At 43.6% G+C, this 25,780-nt stretch overlaps 1 protein-coding gene across 1 annotated transcript in view; it reads right to left on the bottom strand.

Annotated features, from left to right (window-relative positions):
* The window catches only part of HSF2BP (heat shock transcription factor 2 binding protein), a 97,920-nt gene that overhangs the window by 63,677 nt on the left and 8,463 nt on the right, over positions 1 to 25,780 (bottom strand). Inside the window, exons 4-6 of the mRNA XM_087861836.1 lie at positions 19,284 to 19,387; positions 9,286 to 9,435; positions 7,438 to 7,570 (exon numbers count right to left, since the gene is read on the bottom strand). Coding sequence (XP_087717962.1) covers positions 7,438 to 7,570; positions 9,286 to 9,435; positions 19,284 to 19,387 — 387 coding nt within the window. The remainder of the gene's footprint in view (positions 1 to 7,437; positions 7,571 to 9,285; positions 9,436 to 19,283; positions 19,388 to 25,780) is intronic.

Here is a 25,780-nt window from a genome sequence, read left to right on the forward strand (position 1 = left end):
TACCCCATTTTGCTGTACTGCCTAACCATATGCCACCCTCTGTTTGTCCCTCCTGAAGCCAAATTCTTTACAGGAACAGATTAATGCTCAGGTTTCTTTAGTGTCCCATTCTATAAAGTTGGCCAATTTACTTGCTTTCACCTAGAAAAACCAACAATTCACCCAGAAAGTTACATCCCCAGGGATTCACTGAAGTTCCACACCACCTCTCTTAGATCTTAATTCCAGATCTTAAGGATACTTGGACAGAGTCTTTGTCAGGGATCCCTCTGATCCTACATGTACATTAACTGTCACATATGTCCCATTAATCTGGAAAACTCTTAAGGTTGACTATAATTATTTCCTCACTGAGCAAGATGAAGAAGGACATGAGCATCTAAGGAAACACTCCAATTCCACAAAACAGCAGTCCATTATCTAGATCATATTCTCTCAACTGAAGGAAAGCTATTATCTAAGGAAAGATTACAAAATATCCAAAATTATCCAAGACCAACCACTAAAAGACAATTAAGAAAATTTCTGTGATTAACTGGCTATTGTAGATAATACATACCAAATTCTTCTGAATTCGCAAGACGTCTGTGTGACTGGACCAAATCAAACATGTCAGAACCATGCCCATGGAACACAGAAACAAAAATGCCTTCAATGATCCTAAAATATCTTTCAACAATTACCTCTAATACCCCAGATTATCATAAATCTGTCTATGTACATGAAAGGTTAAGGTCATGATCTTGGACAGTGGTTCTCCAAGTAGCAGAGAAAGCTGATTTTCCCCCTAGGAGATACTCGGTAATATCTGGGGACATTTTTGATTGTCACACTTGGGGGCTGCTACTGGCCTCTCTGATGGGTAGAGTCTAGGCATGCTGCTAACCTCCTACAACACAAAGGAAGACCCCCACAACAGAAAATTCTAGTGCTGTGGTTGAAAAGTGATGCTCTAGGAATGTTCCCTCAACAACAAGGCATGCATCAAAGACCCACCGCCTCTCAGAGCCTGTCCCTTGACCCAGGAGGCAAGGCTCACTGCCTACCTGTCTCAGGGCAACTTCCACATGGCCAAATTCAACAGTCTTCAGGCCTGAACTAGGATCACCTTTTAGCCTGATGGCATCACACACAAACACTAACTGGAAATACCAGCACTTATCTTCTAGTCAGTTAACTAACCACGGAACAGTGCTCCTTCCTCCTTCTCATAAGACAGTATGTCAACGGAACACCCTCACCCCAGCGCCTTATCACACCTGTCTGATGACAGAGTGCCCCCTGGTTATCTCTGTAGTTCAAGAAGTGTCCGTGCCAGAAGATAATTCAGGAAGGACACTCCTGTCCAGAGCCTGCCTTGGTGCTGCTTGTTGCTGGGTCTTATCCCACTAGGGAAAAGGGGCAATTCTGGGCTGCTTATGAAGTCACCTGGGTCATGGTTTCAGAGTGTCTTTCTTCTTCTAGTGCTTCCAGTTACATGGCTCCGTATCTGTTGCCTGAGTCTTAAATGCTTTTGTTTGGCTACTGTCCTGACAGCAGATTCAATACATGATTCAGAACCAGAACCAGAATGAAATGATGGTGATCTATGGAACAAAAGAACTAGGAAGATCGGTAGGAGAAGAAAGGGATAAAGAAAGGGGGAGGGGGGGTAATCAGAAAGGGGAATGAAGCATGAGAGACTATGGACTCTGAGAAACAAACTGAGGGCCTCAGAGGGGAGGGGGTGGGGAATGGGATAGGCCGGTGATGGGTAGTAAGGAGGGCACGTATTGCACGGTGCACTGGGTGTTGTACGCAACTAATCAATCATGGAACTTTACATTGAAAACCAGGGATGTACTGTATGGTGACTACAATAATATAATAAAAAAAATTAAAAAAAAAAAGAAATGATGGCGATCAGCGCTCAAACTGGAAATCAGCTCTCTACGAGCCAACCTTGCCTTTAAGGACATCAAACAACAGTGGTGAGGATCTAGACAGTCCCTGATGATGTCTCCTAGAGCTCAGCCATGTCCAACACCACCAAAGACACACACACACACACGCACACGCACACACACAAAGATGGACTGTCCTGAAGACACAGGAAAAAGTAGCCATCAGAGAGTAAAATGGCACAGCTGCTGGGGAAAATGGTCTGGCAGTTTCTCAGAAAGTGAAGCACAGAGCTATCCTATGGCCCAGCAATTCCACTCCTAGGTATATGCCCAAGAGAACAAAAAACACTCATTCACACAGAAACTTCTACATGAATGTTCACGGCAGCATGACCTGTAATAGCCAAAGAGTGGAAACCACCCAAGTGCCCAACCACGGACTCTTCCCTGCAGACTCAGACTAGCTGACGCAAGACCACACGTAGGCCAAAGTACAGAACCGGCACCTTCTTCTTCCACAGGCACAACCACTCAAGCCAAGAGTTTGCAGACCTCAGTCACCACGTGGGGTGTGAGACTCCCCTCAGAAGGTGACATGGAGGATCAGGGCACAGGAACACAGGGCTGCTCAGAGACGGAAGCCGAACCGGCCCCTGGGCCTCAGCTCCCAGCCCAGCTGGTCTCCCCCGCTGCTTGCCTGCGGCAGTGCAGGTACATGGGACGACAGGGAGAAGCAGAAGAATGGAGATGATGGTCACGGACACAAAGGTGCTCCGCTATCAAGTCTCAGGAGCTCTTATGTCCGTGAAAGACAAACTGTTTCCAGTTCTGCCCATAAACTACCAACGATCAAAAAGTCATTTTGATTCTCTATTTTATAATATTATTCGAATGAATGACCAAAAATTAAGAGGCAAGGAGTGCAATTTAACTGTCAAATAATAAAAAAATAGAGAAAGTAGTGAGGACAATAAAATTGTCCTTGCATGCTAAGCAAGTTCGTCCCACAGGACTGTGATAACGACTGGCCCTCTATATTTATACTCATAAAAGTTACTGAGGGGCGTGTGGGTGACTCAGCCAGTTAAGCGTCTGCCTTCAGCTCAGGTCATGATCTCAGGGCCCTGGTATCAAGCCCCACACTGGGGTCCCTGCTCAGTGGGGAGCCTGCTTCTTCTTCTGCCTACTGCTCCCCCTGCTTGTGCTCTCTCTCTCAAATAAATAAAATCTTAAAAAAAAAAAAAGTGATTGAGAACAACCCCCATGTTGAGCAGCACCCCAGTTCACAGTGTGCTACCACCTACCATAGCTCCACAGGTCTCCACAACAGTGTACGAGGTAATGCGAGCAGGCACTACTATTCCACTTCGCAGATTAGGAAACTAAAGTCCAGAATATTTACATACTGGGACATGGACCAGCTAGGCCTAAAAATCCAGATCCCTTGCACTATACTAACCTATTACTAAGAAGAGTAACTATGGATGAATAAGAAATTAACAATCTCAATGTTTAAACAAACCTTTGACTTCTAGTTTTTGCTGAGGATACAATGGCCTGAAAAGACCTACACCACCATTCTTTAAAAAGGATGAAGGAGATAATTTGCAAAATCACAGCTTAGCTTGAACATTATCAGAGAGCTCATTCCAGAGATCAACCTACTAATGAAAAACCAGAAGGCAGGTGCTCCAAGGAGAGAGGTAAGGCAAGCACTTCTTACCTGGAATAAACACTGGATGCTATAAGGGCCAGTAAAGAAACGTTTTCACAAATTGCCAGATAAGCAGTTATCTGGAGCCGACTGTGAACAGAGGGGACTGTGACTACAAAAGGAAAGGTGGGGCAGGTTTGAGGGAGGTAATGGAACTGTCCCACACCCTACCTATGGTGGCTACACGACTACAGGCATTTGCCAAAACTCACAAAACAGAAATAAGGTAGAAAAACTATCTGTTTACTGTATGCAAATTCTAATTGTTTGTTAGTTTTTATTGAAGTTCCAGGTGGTTGACACACAGCGGAACACCAGTTCCAGGTGTACGGTAGAGCGATCCAGCACCTCCGTCCATCACCCGGTGCTCATCGGGACAAGTGCCCTCCTGACCCCCCAACCTCCCACCCACCTCCCCTCCAGTGACCATCAGTGTGTTCTCTAGAATGGAGTCTGTTTCTCAGTTTGCTTCTCTTTTTTTGTCCCTTTGCTTGTCTTGTTCCTTATATTCCACGAGTGAGATCATACGGTATTTGTCTCTGACTTATTTCACTTCGCCTAATTCTCTGTAGCTCCATCCATGTCATTGCACGTGGCAAGAAGTCGTTCTTCTGGTGGCTGGGTAATATTCCATTGTGCGCACACCACCTCTTCTTTACCCATTCATCCATCGACAGACACTTGGGCTGTTTCCGTAGTTTGGCTCCTGTAGGTAATGCTGCTAAGAAACTTAGCTGTGCATATATCCCTTCAAATTAGTGTTTTGTATTTTGGGGGTAAATACCTAGTAGTGCAATTGCTGGGTTGTAAGGCAGCTCTGTTTTTAATGTTTTGAGGAAGCTCCATACCGTTTTCCAGAGTGGCTGCACCAGTTTGCATTCCCACCAGCAGTGCACGAGGGCTCCCCTTTCTCCACATCCTCACCAACATCTGTTGTTTCCGGTGTTGTTCATTTTAGCCATTCTGACAGGTGTGAGGTGGGATCTCATCGTGGTCTGGATCTGCATTTCCCTGATGCTGAGTGATGTTGACCATCTTTTCATGTGTCAGTTCGCTGTCTGGATGTCTTCTTTGGAGAAATATCTGTTCATGTCTTCTGCCCATTTTTTAAATTAGATTAATTGTTTTTTGGGCATTGAGTTTGATCAGTTCTTTATATATTTGGGATACTAACCCTTTATCAGATATGTCACTTGCAAATATCTTCTCCTATTCCGTAGGTTGCCTTTTAGTTTTGTTGGTTGTTTCCTTTGCTGTGCGAAAGCTTTTTATTTTGATGAAGTCCCAACAGTTTATTTTTTGCTTTTGTTTCCCTTGCCTCAGGAGACATACCTAGAAAGAAGTTGCTTTGGCCAATGTCAAAGAGGTTGCTGCCTGTGTTCTCCTCTAGGATTTTGATGGTTTCAGGTCTCACATTTAGGTCTTCCATCCATTGTGAATTTATTTTTGTGTATGGTGTAAGAAAGTTGTCCAGTTTCATTCTTTTTTTTTTTTAAAGATTTTATTTATTTATTCAGCAGAGATAGAGACAGCCAGCGAGAGAGGGAACACAAGCAGGGGGAGTGGGAGAGGAAGAAGCAGGCTCATAGCAGAAGAGCCTGATGTGGGGCTCGATCCCAGATCGCAGGGATCACGCCCTGAGCCGAAGGCAGACGCTTAACTGCTGTGCCACCCAGGCGCCCCCAGTTTCATTCTTTTGCATGTGGCTGTCCAGTTTTCCCAACACCATTTCTTGAAGGGATGGGGTTTTTTTCCAGTGGATATTCTTTCCTGCTCTGTTGAAGATTAACTGACCATACAGTTTTGGGTTCATTTATGGGTTTTCTATTCTGTTCTATTGATCTATGTGTCTATTTTTGTGCCAATACCATACTGTCTTAATGACTACCGCTTTGAAATATAACTTGAAGTCAGAACTGTGATGCCTCCGGCTTTTTGTTTTTTGTTTTTTTCAAGGTTGCTTTGGCTATTCAGGGTCTTTTGTGGCTCCATACAAATTTCAGGATTATTTGTCCTAGCTCTACGAAAAATGCTGTGATACTCTATATAAAACACTTGAAAGACTCCACCCAAAAAACTGCTAGAACTGATAAATTCAGTAAAGTCACAGGATACAAAATCAATGTACAGAAATCTGTTGCATTTCTACACACCAATAATGAAGCAGAAAGAGAAATTAAGGAATCAATCCCATTTACAATTTCACCAAAAACAGTAAGATACCTAGGACTAAACCTAACCAAAGAGGTGAAAGACTTGTACTGTGAAAACCATAAAACACTGATGAAAGAAATGAAAGAACCACAGGAAAGGCAGTCCATGCTCATGGAGGAAGAACAAATACTGTTAACATGTCTATACTCCCCAAAGCAATCTACACATTTAATGCAATCCCTATCAAAGTACCAACTTATGTAAATTTTTTTAAAAGAATCCTTGTTTTAGAAGGCAAAGGATCTATCTGACGGCTAACCCAAAGTCTGTACTGTACCGCCCACTCCCCATAGGACAGAGTCTCGGTGTTGGAGATGCGTAAGCCCCCACGATGGCCTCTGTGAAGCAGCACTTTAATAAAGTACCACCACAGTAAGTAATCTTCCCAGTAAGACTCACATCGCAGAAGTGGAAATTTAAGTGCATACTTTCCGATTCTTTGTGAGTTCTCATGCGAGCCACTCCAAGTAGAAAGAAACAAGGCCAAATTGAGCTGATATGTCGGCAACAGGCTGCTTTGCCTGCTGGCCAACCACCTCACCCCTACAGACCAGCCAGCAATTCAAGCAACTCAGACTCACAACTTAGGAGAAGGACAAATCACATTCATCACAGGGCTTTGGGTTCCCCAGCAAACAGCAGAGAATCCAATCACCAGGTCTGCAAATGCCTTCTGTTTAAAAAAAGGCCTTAAAATAATTTAAAAAGTGGAGCAATGTAAGCCCCCTCCATCTGAAGGTACGATGTCGGAAGCGTGCCATGTGATCCTGGAAAAGGGCTAGATGAAATCAGGACTGGCCCAGACATCGTCGGAGTCCCAATATCCACCTCAAAGAAGTATCACCAATTTTTAAGGGATTCTGAAGAAAATGTCTACAGAGGATCTATCTCATTAGGATTTCAGTAGATGAGGGATAATGCCATGAGGAAAAATAAGATTTCATCTCTCTTTAATAGCAGAGAATTACCCTAAGAGTGGCAAAGGACAGAGCAGGGAGGAAAGAGCAATACAACAGAACAAAAATGTAAAGAGCAAAACTAACAGTCATGGCAAGAGATCTAACTATTTCACTGACTTCAGAACAGTACTACTCACTAGTACCTACCACCCCCCACTATACTGATGGGATTTATTAATCACCTAGTTATTTGGCTTTACCCCTCACAGCAGTTTTGCCATAGAATTCTATCCTAGAATAACTATAATCTTTGGGAGACAATTTAGGTTTCCGGAGTTCTTTAGGTATCGCACCAGAACAACAGCAAGCGCTTTGCTTACGCTTAAGGCTTCTACGTAGCTAGATGTTAGTAAAACGATTCCAAATAACAAGGAGCTAAACTTACAGTTTTGTTTTGACTTCTTTCCATGCACAGAACTGAACAGAACACGCAAACTCATCCTACATCAGTCATTTTACTGACCGCTGCTTATCAAAGTCACCTGGTGGAAGCCCACAACACACACACCTGGTACCTATCCCAGCCCCAGCTGATCAGGTTCTCTAGGGTAAGAACCGCAGGACATTGAAAAGTTCCTGGGAGACGTTCCTGCACAAACACCCCTGGCTGTAATCACCACTCCAGACACACGGCGAACAGTCACTGCATCGCAAAAGAATGACTTACTTGTTACGATCCCAGCCAAAGCAAACACAAACTGATTTTCATCAGAATCGAGCTCCTTGACATCCCCATCCAGTGACTTCACAAAACTCTCCATTGTTTGACCAGTGATGTTGAAAAACTTCAAAGCTTTATCCTGAAAGTTTGGAAAGGAAAGTATCACACCCCTGCACAAATACTGGTACAAAACGTTACAAGAGTACAAGGGCACAAAAGGAAGACTCCACGTTAATGACAGAAGCAGTATTTAAGAGTCTGCTCCTTCATTACAAGTTCCCATATGGAAAAGAATAGGAAAAGGAAGTTTTTGTTTTCTGTAGAAAAATCACCCTGCAGACTGATGGAAAGAGCAAAATAAAATTTATCTGAGGGAACAACAAAAATTTACACAGTGGTGGAAGTATCAGGATGGGTTCACCCAAAATCCACTAGGAATATGCTAGAAAAATATGTTCTCTGTTGGTTCCAGGCAAGAAACCAGGTTTCAACTATCAGAGAACAGATTTTCAAACAAAATCTTAACAGAAACCTCAACAAGTCAAGAGACGAAGGCAGTGAGTGAGCAGACTCGTCCGGCACTTTAAATCTTTGTTACTTGGCCAAAGTCCCTCCAAGCACACGGAAGTTTGAAGCACTTCCTGGGGGTGTGAGGGTTCTAAGGGAGAGCTTCAAAGCTGACACATTTACGAATGGCACAAGGCAACTTCATGGGCTGATATAAATGTTCTGAGACTGGGTTGTGGGGATGATTACGCAACTCTGGAAATGAGCTAAAACCACTAAATCATACACTCACAAATGGGTGAATTTTATGACATGTAAATTACACCTTAATAAAGCTCAATAAAAGTTAAAATACAATTAATCTCCAGCTAAAGTCACACACAATTTTCATTTCTCCAAGTCATAAGTAACGTATTGCCGGCCTCCTGTCGAACAGCCCCCCGTATCTGTATTCCCGTTCACAAGCACACCCACCTCCTAGCACGCAGCCACAACCCCCTGGCCCGTCTCACTCTCTGGCACCACGCCTGCCTTCCGTGCTCCTCACAGCACGGCGCTGCTGGGCCTCCTGGAGGGCCTTCTGTTAGTCTTCCCGTCTCATTCCCACGCCCACCCCGCTCCAATCTGTCCTCACTCACGGTCAGGACAATCTTCCCGAAGTCTGTCGCCCCACAACTCTATTACTCAAAACTCTCAGGAATCCAGTCTTAACTACTGGATAGAATCAGCAACCTGGCATCTGAGGTCTTCCAAAATCACATTCCATCCTACTTCTGCAGTGTTATCTCCCAATGACTTTACCGCACTAACCCTCTACTCTATGTCAACTGACCCATGCACCGTCCCTAAAACTAACTTCAGGCTTCTCAGCCCGTGCCTCTGACGATGTTACCCCTCTCCCCTCCCCATTGTCTGCCCTTGTCACCTATTCGAGTTCATCAAAGCCCATGTCAAATCTCTCTTCCTCTGGGAAGTTTCTGGAGTGTGTGTGTGTGTGTGACAGTGTGTGTGTACTATTAACACACATACATAAGTTAAATAACATGTAACTTTCAACAAATCAAATACTATGTTACCCACGGGACAACCTGCACAGAAGCACTATACAGAAGTGTTACTACCGCCACAAACACCACACAGATTCTGGGAGAGAAAGGGTCTTATTTCATTCATTTTACATACCCCCTAAAGCACCAGCTTATACTGGACGCTACACATTGCTATGCCAACACTCTTTGAGGACTGAACCTAGGACGTGGACTTCATCTGTAAGTGCCTTAGCAGGCACACTGCACCCTCCATCAACACCGATCGACAATAGCCAGGGAGCCCAGTGGTCATGCTTACTCCTCCCAGAATGGCTTTGACGACGTCCTCGCTGCTGGAGACGCCCCACAGGAGGGTACAGGCCGCCGCCCCCATCTCCGTGCAGTATTCTGCCTGCTGTAGCAGTTGCTGCTTTGCTTCATTCAGCTGCTGTCGAAGAGCGAGTTTCTCCTAAAATCAAAACAGAATAAAAATCAGCAAAATGAATAGCATTCAACCTTGAAATACCTCTATTGTGTTTCTCATTCAAAGATTTTTTTTAAAAATGCACACAGAATTACAGAAAACAGTTGGCAAATGAAAACTCGTCCTTAGACAGCCATAATCTATATTTTTTAAAACTTCAGAGGAAAAATAACACCTCAAAAAAGAACATACTCTTGTATTAGAGTGAATAAGTATCGCCAAAGACTTGAATTCATCTTTAACTAAAATGAAACGTAAGGCACCTCAGGTCCCAAGTGGCTATACCTAGAACACTGCCTGGGACCCCTGAACAAAGTAATAACTGAACACAGCAGTCCACACAGCACCATTTCTAGTAGAAGAGCCTGCCCCCTCCAAATGGCTCACTGCACTGGAAGGACACCAGCTGACACAGCTAAGCCCGGCTAGGACAGATGGGGCAGAGACACAGAGAGCTGGGAAGGAGGGTCTTCCAGGCATGCCGTGCACAGCAAGCTGAGGGCTGGTGTGACAGAAAGACGGAGGCCAGCGGGGCTTCTGAAAAACAGAGCTGGCAAATATCAGACAGGGCTCTTAGCAGTGAACCGTCCTCCTGAAGCTCCCTTAGACCATACAAACAATCCTAAAGGCTCATTTCAGGTGGCTCCTGGGTAGTATGGGGCTTCCTGACCTCCCCAACCTTCACTGGTTGCACTATTGTTGTTACCTGAAGTTCCCTCCAAAGGTGAGAGCATTTCCTTACTTAACGAGAAATAAACTTAAGAAATATAGAAACCTGGTGGCTCAGTCGGTTGAGCATCCGACTCTTGATGTCAGCTCAGTTCATGATCTCACAGTGGTGGGATCAAGCCCCGCATCAGGCTCTGTGGTCAGCTGGGGGTCTGCTTCCCTCTCCCTTTGCCCCTCCCCCCATCTGCATGCACACGTGCTCTCTCTCTCAAATAAATACATCTTTTTTAAAAAGTTAAAGTATTTTAGATGTTTTAGGTTTTATTTTACAGAGGTGAGTGCAGGAAGCAACAGACCACAAATCAAACTTTGCTGACTTCATTACTTGATCCAGGGTGGCCCATTCATATCTACCTGGGGATGATGTATTTGGTATGCAGAGTTTCATACACATTCAGACATATAGTCACACTCGTTTAAGGAGAAAGGATGGTCACTGAACCTATGACACATGCTAACACTGCCTCAGGTGATTACAAACTCTGGTTTCATCCTAATCATCATCTGGATTCCTAGATCTGTTCTTCAGGGTGTGGAGCTGAACCCACTCAAGTCAGGGGGACATGTGCGAACCTACATCAAGCACGTCCTTTCTGAACTCTAGCCTTTCTCATACTTGAAGCAATCTTATTCCAATTAGTCAGGTTATGATGACTCTTTGACAAGATCACACAGTAACTGCTAAGAACGACCAGAGAGGACGGTCTTCACTACAGTCACATTTTGTGGCTGCAGGCAGATACGTCCTGACACAGGGCTGCACATTAAATACAATAATATCAACAAAAACTCAACGAGAGTAATTCCATTCACAATAACACCAAAAATAAAAAAGGGGGGGGCGCCTGAGTGGCTCAGTCTGTTACCCAGCTGCCTTCAGCTCAGGCCATGATCCCGGGGTCCTGGATCAAGCTCCACATCAGGCTCCCTGCTCAGCGAGGAGCCTGCTTTTCCCTCTCCCTCTCCCTCTGTCTCCCGGCTTGTGCTCTCACTCTCTCTGTCAAATAAATAAGTAAAATCTTTTTTAAAAAATAAGAAAAAGGAATAAACTTAAGAAAAGCAATTCAAGACCTGGATAGTAAAAACTACAAAGCATCACAGAAAAAGTACAGAAGATGTCAATCAATGGAAAAACATACCATGTTCATGGACTGGAAGACTCAATATTGGTAAGACGGTAACCTCCCCAAACTGACTTACAGATTCAGTGTCTATCAAATCCCTGTCAAAATTTCAGCAGGCTTGTTTGTGCAAAGTGATAATCTGATTCTAAAATGCATATGGAAATGAAAAAAGTTTGAAAAAGAAAAACAATGTTAGAGGACTAACACTGCCTGATTTCAAAAACAAAAAACAAAAACTTATTATAAAGCTACAGAAATCAAACCAATGTGGTATTAGCCTAAGGAGGGACATACAGATCAACGAAACATTAACATTTACAGCAACTGATTTTAACACGCGTGCCAAGGCAATTCGATGGAAAAAGTACAGTCTCTTCAACAAATCGACGCTACAACAAGTAGATACATATTCATATGCAAAATAATAACGACTATAATAACTCAGACTGAGTCACGGACCTAAATGTAAACTCTCTAGAAAAAATCTCTGTAGCCTTCCTTGGGTTAGGCAAATATTTCTTAGATACCATAACAAAATCATAATCCATTAAAAAATAATAAATTGTGGGGCGCCTGGGTAGCGCAGTCGTTAGGCGTCTGTCTTCGGCTCAGGGCATTCTGGGATCGAGTCCCACATCGGGCTCATCCGCTGGAAGCCTGCTTCTTCCTCTCCCACTCCCCCTGCTGTGTTCCCTCTCTCGCTGGCTGTCTCTCTCTGTCAAATAAATAAATAAAATCTTAAAAAAAAAAAATAATAATAATAATAATAATAATAAATTGAACTTCATCAAAATGTAAAACTTTTACTCTTCAAAAGACACCATCAAGAAAGTAAAAAGACAAGCCATAGACTAAAAGAAATTATTTCTTTTTTTTCAAGATTTTATTTATTTATTATGAGAGAGAGAGAGCGTGTGAGAGAGAGAGAAAGTGAGCATGAACCGGGGGGAGAGGCCGAGGGAGAAGCAGGCTCCCTGCTGAGCAGGGAGCCCAATGCTGGGCTCCATCCCAGGACCCTGGGATCATGACCTGAGCCAAAGGCAGATGCTTAACCGACTGAACCACCCAGGCACCCCAAGAAATTATTTCTAAATCATATAGGAAAAAAAGAAGTTGTGTGCAGAATATATAAGAACTCTTGCAACACGAAAATAAGCAATCCAATTAAAAACAGACAAAAGTTCATGGGTTGGAGGAAGAAATTTTGTTAAAATGTCTATGCTTCCCAAAGTAATCTATATATTTAAGCAATCCCTATCAAAATACCATCAACATTATTCGCAGAAGTGGAACAAATAATCCTAAAATTTGTATGAAACCAGAAAAGACCCTGAATAGCCAAAGGAAAGTTGAAAAAGGAAACCAAACCTGGGGGCATCACAATGCCTTACTTCAAGTTCTATTACAAAGCTGCAATCATCAAGACAGGATGGTACTGGCACAAAAACAGACACATAGATCAATGGAACAGAATAGAGAACCCAGAGATGGACCCTCAACCCTATGGTCAACCAACCCTTGACAAAGCAGGAAAGAACAGCTAATGGAAAAAAAGATGGTCTCTTAAATAAATAGTGTTGGGGAAAATTGGACAGTCACATGCAGAAGAATGAAACTGGACCACTTCCTTATACCATACACAAAAATAGGCTCAAAATGGATGAAAGACCTAAATGTGAGACAGGAGCCCATCAAAATCCTAAAGGAGAACACAGGCAGCAACCTCTATGACTTCAGCCACAGCAACTTCTTGCTAGACACATCTCCAAAGGCAAGGGAAACAAAGGTAAAAATGAACTACTGGGACTTTATCAAGATAAAAAGCTTTTGTACAGCAAGGGGAACAGTCGACAAAGCCAAAAGCCAACCTACAGAATGGGAGGAGATATTTGCAAATGACATATCAAGATAAAGGGCTAGTATTCAAAATCTATAAAGAACTTACCAAACTCAACACCCAATGAAGAAATGGGCAGAAGACATGAACAGACATTTCTCCAACAACATACAAATGGCCAACAGACATATAAAAAAACGCTTAACATCACTCAGCATCAGGGAAATACAAATCAAAACCACAATGACATACCACCTCACACCAGTCAGAATAATTAAAATTAACAAGTCAGGAAATGACAGATGGAGGGGAGGATGCGAAGAAAGGAAAACCCTCTTACACTGTTGGTGGGAATGTAAGCTGGTGCAGCTACTCTGGAAAACAGTATGGAAGTTCCTTCAAAAGTTAAAAATAGAGCTACCCTACAATCCAGCAATTGTACTACTAGGGATTTACACCAAAGACACAAATGTAGTAATCCAAAGGGGCACGTGCACCCCAATGTTTATAGGAGCAATGTCCACGATAGCCAAACTATGGAAAGAGCCCAGATGTCCATCTACAGATGAATGGATAAAGAAGATGTGGTATATATATATATACACACAATGGAATATGACCCAGACATCAAAAAAAAGTGAAATCTTGCCATTTGCAATGCCGTGGATGGAGCTAGAGAGTATTATGCTAAGCGAAATAAGTCAATCAGAGAAAGACAAATACCATATGATCTCACTCATATACGGAATTTAAGAAACAAAACAAAGGGGAGAAAAAGGAGAGAGGGGCAAATCAAGAAACAGACTCTTAACTACAGAGAACACACTGATGGTGAGTCACCGGAGGGGAAGCGGGTGAGGATCTTGGGGACCTAGGGCTACAAGGAAAGTTCTTACACACAGTGCTAAACGCAGGATCCTGGAAGGAAAAATCAACACACTGGACCTCAACAGACTGAATACATATGCTCTGTGAAAGACCCCATGAAGAAGATGAAGCACCACACTCCACCCTGGCAGAAACTATCTGCAAACCACATGTCCCGTAAAGGGCTTCTATCTAGCGTACATCAAGAACGCTCTAAATTCAACAGGAAAAAAAAGTAGGTAAAAGACATGAGCAGATCTTTCAGAGAGAGGATACACAGACAACAAATGAGCATGTTAACAGATCTCAGCATGACTTGCCAGGAGAGAAATGCAAAGTCAGGCCACCACACACCTGCCAGAACGGCTGAAATAAAACCAGTGATAACACCAGATGCCAGGTAGGATGTGGAAGAAATGAATCACTCATAGATGGCTGCAGGGAATGTAAAATGGGGCAGCTACTCCACAAAACAACTTGGCAATTTCTTACAAAACCAAACATGCAGGGGCTTCTGGGTAGCTCGGCTGGTTGCACCGCTCTTACTTTTGACTCAGTTCGTGATCTCAGGGTTGTGGGATCGAGCATCCTTTGGGATCCTCACTCAGGAGGGAGTCTGCTGGAGATTCTTTCCCTCTGCCCCTCCCCCCACTCATGCCCCTTCTCTCTTTCTAAAATAAATCAATCTTAAAAAAAACAAACAAACAATTAAACATGCATTAGCATACAACCAGTCTTGGGCATTTATCCCAAAAAAATGAAAACATACAATCACACAGAAACCTACACACAGATGTTCGTTGTACCTCTATTCATAATAGTGGAAAATTGGAAACAACCCAAATGTCCTTCGAAGGGAGAATAAAGAATTGTGATATTTCCATACTGTGGAATACTATACAGCAATAAAAGGAACACACTACTGATTCAAGCAAGAATTTGGATGAATTTGAGTGAAAAAAGTCATTTTCATGACATTCCATTTTCATGACATTCTTGAAATAAAATTACAGAGATTAACGTGTTAGAGGTTGCCAGGAGGTAAGCGTAGGGAACAGGGTGGGTGTGGCTGTAGCAGGGGAGCATGAAGGGATCTCTGTGCTGATGGAAGAGCTCAGTATCTTGAATTTGGTGGTGGTCACATGAATCTATACATGCGATAAAATTGCACAGAACTGGGGCACCCGGGGGGGGGGGGGGGATCAGTCGGTTCAGTGTCCAACTCTTGGTTTCAGCTCAGGTCCTGATCTCAGGGTCCTGGGACTGGCCCTCTGTCGGGCTCCGTGCTCAGCAGGGAGTCTGCTTGTCCCCCTCCCTCTGCTTCTCCCCCTGCACACTCTCTCTCTCTCTCAAATAAAATCTTTGTTAAAAAACTGCACAGAACCAGTCACACACTCACACACACACACACACACACAAGTGCACGTGACACCGGGGACATAGAAACACGCCCTGTGGGTCATCCGGGTGCTGGTCTCTTGGCTCTCGTCACGCACTGTGGTGAGGCCAGACACTACCACGGGGTAAACTGGGTAGAGGGCACAGGGGACTTCCCTGGATTTTTCTGTACCTTCCTATGCATTCATAATTCTTTCTAAAAACTTTTAACCAAAACCAAAATGGACTGTGGTGAAAGCTGCACAACTGCATACAGTCTCCAAAAATGATCACACTTCACTTCTATGACAGATTACTGTTATGCAAACTATATCTCAATAAAACTGCTTTTAAAATAGAAACAATAATTTGATAATTTGAGTCCTGACATGTTTACGTATTTAAAGTGAATACTCATACCTGACACAGTATCAAGCAGGAGACTTTCAGGATTCCTTCAAAACCCTCTATAGTTCATCTCTAATTTTAACTAAAATATACTATCAGTTCATTTTTCTTTAAAAAGTTTCCTGAAATAATATACAATGTTTGCAACAACTTCCCTTTTATTATCACAAAAGTAGGAACTCTTTCCTAACAAATCAAACACACAGATAACCAAACACGGACAGTCCCCTGCAAGTGAGTTAGCTAACCATGAAAGGTGCAGAGGTAACTATGAAAACATGCAGAGAAGACGACGGCTGAGGTCAGCAGGTGAAGCGCCTCTCGGACGGCACAGCTGAGCTCACGCATCATCTAGGACAGGTTCACACACGTGGGAAAGCCAGGTCAGACACGAAAACAGCTCTGCTGGCAGACCCTCTGTGGAGAGCCTCACCTAACCTCACAGTGACAGCATGGTCCTCCAACAGCGTCACCCACACCAGGGAGCTGGGCCCTTTCTCCTCCGGAGTTCAAAGGTCTCCTCTACCAGGACTACAGGAGGACTCTCCGGCCAGTCCCCAAGTCCACGGCAAGGACCAGCTGGCCTCCCACTGATCTGATTCAACCACCACTGAGGAAACTCCTCAACTGATCCAAGAAGCAAGCTCTCCTTGTCTGGTGGCCATTTTCCAGGGGTCAGGGGCTGCGGCTCAGCCAGCACACGTCTTTATGAGTTTGAGTCCACACTTTGTTTTCGCATCTTGTCATACATACTGGATCCTGTAACTTCTGTCTGTTCCTCATGACTTCTGCTCATACCATAGTACTTGCTAGCAGCGTTCTCATTTGGGATCTAATCCCTGCATTCCTTCCTGGTTCCTCAAGTCTAAAATAAGCTTCCAGAGTCCAGCCTCATGATCTATAGAGACCTGGACACAGACACAGAAAAGGCTACAGAAGAGGCAGCTCTCCGTTCTCTACAACAAGAAGAGACGTGGCCTTGCCACGGCAAACTTGAAAGGGCTCCCCTCTGTATTAAATTGGCAGGACAATTAAATAGGAAACTTCACTGGAAATAGGAAATAGTTTAATCTAAAATATTCCCACATTGGGGCACCTGGGTGGCACAGCGGTTAAGCGTCTGCCTTCGGCTCAGGGCGTGATCCCGGCGTTCTGGGATCGAGCCCCACATCAGGCTCTTCGGCTATGAGCCTGCTTCTTCCTCTCCCACTCCCCCTGCTTGTGTTCCCTCTCTCGCTGGCTGTCTCTATCTCTGTCGAATGAAAAAATAAAATCTTTAAAAATAAATAAATAAATAAATAAATAAATAAAATATTCCCACATTTTAACTAAGGTCAAATCGTCAGGGCACTAACACGCTACTGATCTGACACTACTTTACCAGGGTCATTTCATCTTCTATACTCGCACTTTACCAGAATGGCTTATTTCTTTTCTTTTAGAGTTGACTGATTGATTACTTATTTATTTATGAGAGACAGAGAATGAATGCGCACGCGAGCACAGGAAGGGGCAGAGAGAGAAAGAATCTCAAGTAGGCTCCATACCTAGCAGGGATCTCAGCGTAGGCACGACCTTGAGATCATGACCTAAGCCAAAATCAAGAGTCGAACACTTAACCGACTGAGCCACCCATGTGCCCCATGAATGGCTTGTTTTTAAGCGCTGCATCTAAAATGCTCACGAAACATGCATTTTTCCTATACTTATCTATTAAAAAAAAAAAAAAAGGAAAGCTAAGATTCTGCCCAGTTAAGTTTCAACCTTAACAAGGATATCTCAGCAATTTAAGGAAGTACTAAACCAACAGGTACATCGATAACTTTTACCAAGTTCCTTCCTGTCTGCTGGTCAACTTCTTTCAGACCATGAAACTTTCAGGCCTAGACAAATGAGCCTTAGTTTATCATGATCTAAACCTAGGACAAAGCTAAAATTTCAACTTTTATTATGTGACACTCATCAGTTTTGAGACTAAAACTCTTTCCCTGACCTTTTCTTCTTGCTCAATATTAAAGTCTATACAAAACCCACCAGCTTTGGAAAAACTCCATAGCAGCCACAAACATTCAGGATTCCCTCCCAGGAGGAGGCTCAGCATGAGGCAGCGGGCCTGTGACCAGCTACCAAACAGCCTCTGGGCTGACAGCACCTGCTGACCCCACTGTGCTAGAAGCACGGGAGAGGCGTGGACAGCAACTGGCCACCTGCCAGCACACAGGAAACAACACACACTAGCTGCTGTTACTAGTACTGTTTTTGTTTTACTATTTAAAAATAAAAACACACACACGCTCCGAATTTTTTCGGAAGTGGCAGGATAGTTCTAGTTTTATATAAGAGAAGGAAAATAATTCCATACAAAAAGCAAGAATATGTAATTTTGAAGAAATGCTATTAGTCTCAGCAAATAATAAAACTTACTGGTTATTTCTAAAATATCAATAAATGGTCCCCTAGGTTAATTACAAATATTTCTAGTTAATACATCACTGATGATAAATTATTATGTGCACTTTTTTTCAAGATTCTTACCATACTGTGACTTTTAATGTTCTGAAGTGGTGGGGGTTTTTTTAAAGATTTTATTTATTTATTTATTTATTTGAGAGAGAGAGAAAGAGAGAGAGAGCACAAGCAGTGTGAGGGGCAGAGAGAGAAGCAGGCTCTCCACCAAACAGGGAGTCCATGCGGGGCTTGATCCCAGGACTCGGGGATCATGACATGAGCCAAAGGCAGATGCTTAACCAACTGAGCCACCCGGGCGCCCCTGAAGTGGTCTTTTAAACATAAAAACTAGGGGCACCTGGGTGGTTCAGTTGGTTGAGCGTCTGACTCTTGAATTCAGCTCAGGTCATGATCTTGGGGGGCCTTGAGATAGAGCCCTGCATCTGGCTCCATGCTCAAGGGGGAGTCTGCTTCTCTCTTTCTCTCTCTCCCTCTGTTCCCCCCCGACTCAAGCACCCACACACGTGCTTTCTCTCTCCCAAATAAATAAATCTTTAAAAAAAATAAAAAGTAAAAAAAGTCAAATTAACAGGAAGTGACAATCACAAGGCACCCAGTAAACATTCTCCACATTAAAGGGTCATAAAATCCATGTTTAACTATTTTCCAACCCATTCAGAATTACGTACATTTTATTATTTTTTAAGATTTACTTATTTATTTTAGAGAGTGCATGCACGTGTGCAAGAGCACCGGGGGGGGGCACAGAAGGCGAGGGGGAGAGAGAGAATCTCGAGCAGACTCTCCACTGAGGTCTGAGCCCAACGCAGGGCTTGATCCCACGACTGCAAGATCATGACCTGAGCCAAAACCAAGAGTCTGACACTTAACCGACTGGGCCACCCAGGTGCCCCCAGAATTACATACATTTTAAAATACAATCTCTTGAGGTTTAAGGGCTAGAACGGCCCCCCGCCACACCACTCTGTGGGTGCAGCCATTACACTGGTGTGTGAGGCAGTGGCGGTCTGTGAGCATCGTACCTTCTTCTCTCTCATGCTGTCAGCCTGCACGGTCTCTAGGCGGGCTTTGAAGTGCTCACGATCCATTCTTAGTTGCTCTAATTCTTGCTCTTTCCTTTCCAGGTCTAGAAGAAGAGAGACATAATAACACTCAGTATTTCAAGTCATGAATCTCCTCTAACAACCCAATGTGCCTAACCTCTTAGAAAAATGGAACACTGGCTACTCAGGTGGAATTATTCACAGAACCAGCCCTTCAATGACCAACATTCTAAATGTTCTGTCTTTGGGTTTCTATCAGTTTTTAGCCCAAACTGGAAAGTACTTTTGTTGTTGTTGTTTTCAGTCTTAGTTTTTAAGACCTCATTTTACTGCCAGACTTGTACTCAAGGCTTTAAGGAAGTGGGTTATGTAAGAGACCGAAGGCAGGGCTGAGAAGCCCGACTGTCTCGTGGCACAGACTTGTATCTGCTCCATAAAAAGCAGAAGGCAGCTCAGTGAGGAGACGGTGCCAGCCGGGGCTGATTCACAGCACTCGTCTCACCAACTGGCAGACTGACTCAGGAGGAAGAGCCGCAGTGGCAGTCAATGGAGGGGTGGCAGCAACAGTGATCAGACAGGAAAAGGCCACAGTGAAAGCAGGGAACTATGGCTTTCTTCCTCTCCACCACATTCATTTAGACGGTGATTCAAACAGCAGCAAAAATCCCCAAGACATCCACGTTAATAAGTCTGAAACCAAAGTTGGATCAATTTTAAATAAAAGATAGTATGATGCAGAAATACTGACATTTAAGGAGCAAAGAAATGTAGAACTTAAAACTTTAAATGCCTTGACTTCAGGCACAGAGAAATCATCAATTTTTATGCTAGCGTACACTGAGATTTGAGGTAGGACACCGCACTCAGAATTAATGGGGCACCTTCTCTGATGAGTAGCAATGCTTGCGGACAGTGACTCCCAAATGTTAGTGTCCACCAGAATCCACTAAAGGGATTGTTCCTAAACCGCTGCTGGGCCTCCCCCATCATTAGAGTTTCCGATCCAGCAGGCCTGAGGTGGCCCTAAGAACCTGCACTTCTAGCAAGTTCCCAGGTGAGGCAGATACCGCCGGTCTAGGAACAGACTTTGAGAAAGACAGCTTCAGGACAACAGCCTGGTCTCTGGTCATTAACAAAATGAAATCAACACACAACCAGCGAGAGCCAGTGAGGGAGTCCAGCCGCAGGAACATGGGGGCGGAAAAACCAGAAGGTAGTGGGAGGCAGCAGCCTGAAAACTGGCACCTCCCTCCACCTGAGAGAGGAGATGGCTGACAGCATGCCCTCCAGTGAGGTGCAGACAAGAGGAGGGGTGCAGCTTCATGGCCCAGGGCTCTGCCAAGAGCAGCAGGGGCAACCCCAAAGCTCTGGAGAAGTGAAGGGAGTCTGCATTTTCCAGGGAACCTTTGCCCTAGAAGGAAGATTAGCACCTAAAGCTAAATACTCAGTTTCAGGTTACAAAACCAGTGGGCAGAACTTCTCGTAAACTGTGTTTCTCAGAAACCGCGTGAAGTGGGACTATCTCTTCTGCCTCAAATCTTTCCTTCTACAATGTATCACACCACAACGGGGACTCTCCCCGGAATTCTACTCTGCCCTCCAAATCCTGGCCACCCAAGAAATCAACTATCAGTCAAGGGCTATGCTTTAAAAGCTACACAGATGCCCTGTGTAACAATGTTAAATGATAACTTATGTTACTTCTAATTATGAATGAACTATGAAGTGCATATGGTCACAAAAAAACAAAATGTAAAAAGGAACTAAAATAAAATAACTAGTGGTGCAAACTTTTCCTTTGTAGTTCACTTTCAAATTTTCTTGTATCATTAAGCTGTATCTCACTCAAATGTGCCAAACAAGATACAAAATTACATCTCTACAAGCCTTGCTATGTATAAAAATATGTAGAAATTAATTCTGACCACCCAAAAGATTTTCATTAGGGTACCTTCATAATCTTATAGACCTTACCATAGGCTACCATAACAAGGGCACATGGTCAGATGTCCCACTCTCCCCCAGGTACCCCACAGAATTCAAAGTCATCATCTGGGATGCCACACCCACCCATCCCAGGCACCTGGAAGCAGCAGGTGCCTTTCCGCTGTACAAGGCCGCCGCCTTGTGGCCGGAGAGGAGCACTGCCGCCGCCTTCCCACAAAACCCGTTAGTACTTTGCTTTTTCAGCTCGGCCCCCCGCAGTGCCTGCCTCCCTGAACAAACCCCGCAAGGCAGACATTTTCAGTGTTCGTTTTCTGATACACCCCAAATCCCTACAATGGTACATGGAATTTTATAAATATTTGTCACACAAGTGAATTTCACTTCTCTACCCGTTCCTTCTGCTAATCCTTTAATGGAGAAAAATACACTGCCACTTTGATTATAGTCTCATCCTTATAATGAGAATATGCCACTTCTGTGATTTTTTTTAAAAGATCAGGGACAGAAAGAATATGGACAGTGAATGATACAGTATATACAGCCTCGATATCAGGATAGGAAAGAAGCTGCCACGCAGCCCACACGGTCTTCTAACTGCTCTTTAGTGCTCACAGTGAAGGAGAATCTCCACTGAACTGACTGAATGAAAGGGCGGCCACGACAGACTCCCAATATGTAGAAACAATCTGTGGCACAGGCCACGTCCACATCGATATGGCTTCTGAAATTCAGTCCCTTTTGGAAAGTTTTAAGAACACAAGAATGGCTCTATCCCTTCATGCTTAACTTATTCATGGGAAGGGTACAGAGAACTATTACCGACAGGAAACAGAGCCACAAATGAGCAGCAGCATTTCTAAAACACTGGGCAAAGAAATGTAAACCATATGAAAGGGGTCAATTTCTCTTACCCTTTCTTTACCCCCCGCATGCTTACAACAAGCATAATAAACTATCAGTTATTTCACGTTAATATGAAAGTACTGTTTTTAACCAAAACAGCTAAAAGTCTCAAATCCAAAATAAAGGGTTTTTAACAGCTCTTAACTTCTCCCTTCATATCACTTTCTAACAGGTTTAGAAACGAATTTACAACTAGCTGCTAATGGACCCCCATCTTCGCTGTGAACTGAGATTTGGAGGGTAGGTAACAAAGCATCACGGGGCGCACAGCTTACGACAGGAACGTCTTCTCCCTACTTCTGGAGGCCACAGGCCTGAGACCAAAGTGTCAGCAGGCCCGGGCTCCCTCTGAAACTTGTGGACAAGGATCCTTCCCTGCTTCCTCCACCTTTCAGTAGCCTCAATCTTCCAAAATTCCCACCTGCCTCCACTGTCACTGGGCCTTCTCCCAGTCTCTTCACATCAGCTTCCCTGTGCACATCTGTCTCTGTGTCCAAATTACTCTTTTATAAGGATACCAGTCAGACTGGATCAGGGCCCACCCTACAGACAGCATTTTCACTTAATCAGCCTGTCAACAATGTAAGTTCAAAAAGTGAAAAAATGAAAAAAAAAGTGAAAAAATGAGAATATTTCAGGATTCATTAAAAGGGGGGGAGCTTCAGTTAAAGAACTTAAGTCCATTTCAAATCCTTCTACACACTATAAGGCAGCCAAACAACACTTTAATTAACTGTCAATTTTTTTAAACAAATCAAAGGGGGTGGGGGTTAAGAGTTGGAACCAGAACATGGAAATAGCATTTTTTTTTCCTGTACTGCCAAAAATCTGCTCCCCAAACCACTCTTCTTCTTCTAACTTAAAGGCCATTGGAGTTCTCTTTCATAAGATGAAGAAAATGTGTGACTAACAGTAATTTGCTCTATACTGGCATTGCCAATGAACTTGGCAGCACCTTGTATCACTAATTTCAACATCTGAGGGTTGGAGCTCCTTAGTCTACCTGTAAATTAACAAGGAAAAGGGTCAGATTTTGTCCTTTGCATATCCCTACATTACCTAGCAGTGCTTGACAGATGCCAGGCAGACAGTGAACACCTCCCTGATGGACTTATCAACTACATTCACTGAACACTTGAAAATAAATACCATCACAAAAAAACTAAGATCAATTTTGCTGAAGTCAAATGAGTTCTGTTAACCTATTTCTCAAACCAGAGAGTCAGGAAATGTTTTCATTTATTGGCATACAAATGCAAAGGTAACGACTGGGTGTCAGGAGTGATATATTCAAATAATGTATGTCTCTACTTTCTCCATCTTGGCTACCTTCCCACCTCCTCTGTCCATAAGCCCCTTTAAGTCTCTCTTCTCTCCCAGTCCCCTAGATCCACTCTCCACCATGCTCTGTGTTCCCAAGAGGCTAAAGTCATCATCCACAGCACCCCGCCTCCCTGGCTTTTGGCTTCCTGTTAGATTCGGACAGTGACAGGCTCCACAGGGACCAGGGATGAGAAGAGTCCTGATGGGACATTTCCTTCTCCACTGTGTCATTCCTGCCAATCTTCCAACACCAGTAACTTCACCTTCTGGGTGAGGCCCCCGCCCTCCTCCACATCTGGCAGCTCTCGGGGAGGCCCTGGCAACCCACTCCTCTAGTTCCCAGGCCTTTGTGACCCTCGTGTGAGTTCCCCAAACCCTGCCCACACCTGCCTGTCCTCATTACATTATACTTTATGTTGCTCCTTTTGTTCCTGCCAAAATATGGATGTGAGACACTCTGACATTATCTCACTTGGGTCACAATAAACTTTTAGTCATTATTTGATTTTTAAAAATCTTTTTTTAACGACTTTATTTTTAAGTCATCTCTACACCCAACGTGGGGCTCAAACTTACAACCCCAATATCGAGAGTTGCACACTCCACTGACTGAGCCAGCCAGGCAACCCAATAATCCCTTCTTGGCATTCACTCTTTCATCCTACTTTCATGATTCTCTCTCTTGGTCCATGGACCAGAAATAATCATTCTTCTCTGAGCTGCAATAGAGGTCTCCCTCTTCTCATTAACACCAAACTCTTGGGAAATTAATCTCAAAACACCCACCAACACTTTAAGAGACCATGTAGTATAGTGGTTTTCAAACCCCACTGCTAACAACCCAAGAGGGCCTAAAGGATACATATGTTTCCATTTTACAATGTTTTTCAAGCTTTTTATTTGGGAATACTTTCAAACTTACAAAATATTGCATCAGTAAAAATAATACAAACGATGCCCATATTCCCCTTACCCAGACTTTTGTACTGGCAAGATTTCGCATTTGCTCATCATTGGTACCACATACACACACACACACACACACACACACACACACACACACAATACACGTTCTGAGCCAGGTGAGGGTAAGTTACATATACTATAAGTACTGCAGTGAGTATTTCCCAAGAATAGGGATAATGTCCTAGATATTATCTCTGTCCGGTTGTCAACTTCAGAAAAATTAGTATTAATATTTTATCTAATCTGCCACTGACATTCAAATTCTGTCAAATGAACCAAAATTGCCCTTTACGGCAATTTTTCATTCCCGGTACAACAACCCGTCCAGGGTCAGGTATGGCCTTTAGTTGTATCTTTAGCCTCCTTTAATTTGGACCACCTCCATAGCCTGTCTTTACTGTATGACATTACAATGTGTTTTTAACAATTTAGAAATCACAACCACCTCTTTGGAAGGACTTCCATTCCCAGGCATGATGGTGAGATAGCAGATCAATCTTCCCACGAGAATAATTTAAAAAGTGGAATTTAAACAAACTAACTCCTCTGAAGGTAGCTGAAGGTTACTGAGTCACAGGGGCCCTCAGGCCAGGACCTAGAGAGGGGAAACGTGCAGCGAGGCGCGGGAGCCCAGCCTCCCACCCCACTCCTCCCAGGGACCTTGGCATACTCCACAGCAGCACAGGCAAAGAGGCACAAAGCTGGGCAGAGGGGTCAGTGGCCAGCACGGAGCTGGGAAATGAAAATGAACTACAGAGCTGTGGGACAGCCAAGACTTGCGGTGAGCTATGATCCCAGAGGAGACGGAAGCACAGAAAAATGAGCTGACGTCAGAACCATCTCCTTCTTCCAGGTGCTCAGCAACGCATAAGCAGCACAGAGGCTGGAGAGGTGGGCAGACAGTGGGGGGGGGGGGGGGCAGGACTTGCTAGAGAAAAACACTATCATCCAAAGTCTCTACAAGTTTTCACTTTAAAAAAATCTATCAATCAACAAAAATTACCAAGATTACCAAGAGGGAAAATAGACACTACAAGCAGACCAATAGGTGATCCAGCTAATGGATTTACCAGATTCAGACTTTAAAATAATTATGATTAATGTTCCAGCAAAAAGGCAAAAAGAGAATTCCATCCAGGAACTGGAACAAAACACAACCAAGTAAAACTCAATATAAAAACTAATAATACGAATATGAACAGTATAAAAATAAATAATAAAACTAATGAAGGTTTCAGAATCAAATCCACACATATACAGCCATTTAGAACAAAACCAACCCTGTACTACAGGAAGGGAAGACTGTCTTTTCAATAAATGGTGCTGGGCCAGTTGGC

Source organism: Ursus americanus, chromosome 4 (genome assembly GCF_024610735.1).
Source record: "Ursus americanus isolate L20-20 chromosome 4, mUrsAme1.1.p, whole genome shotgun sequence".
NCBI lineage: Eukaryota > Metazoa > Chordata > Mammalia > Carnivora > Ursidae > Ursus > Ursus americanus.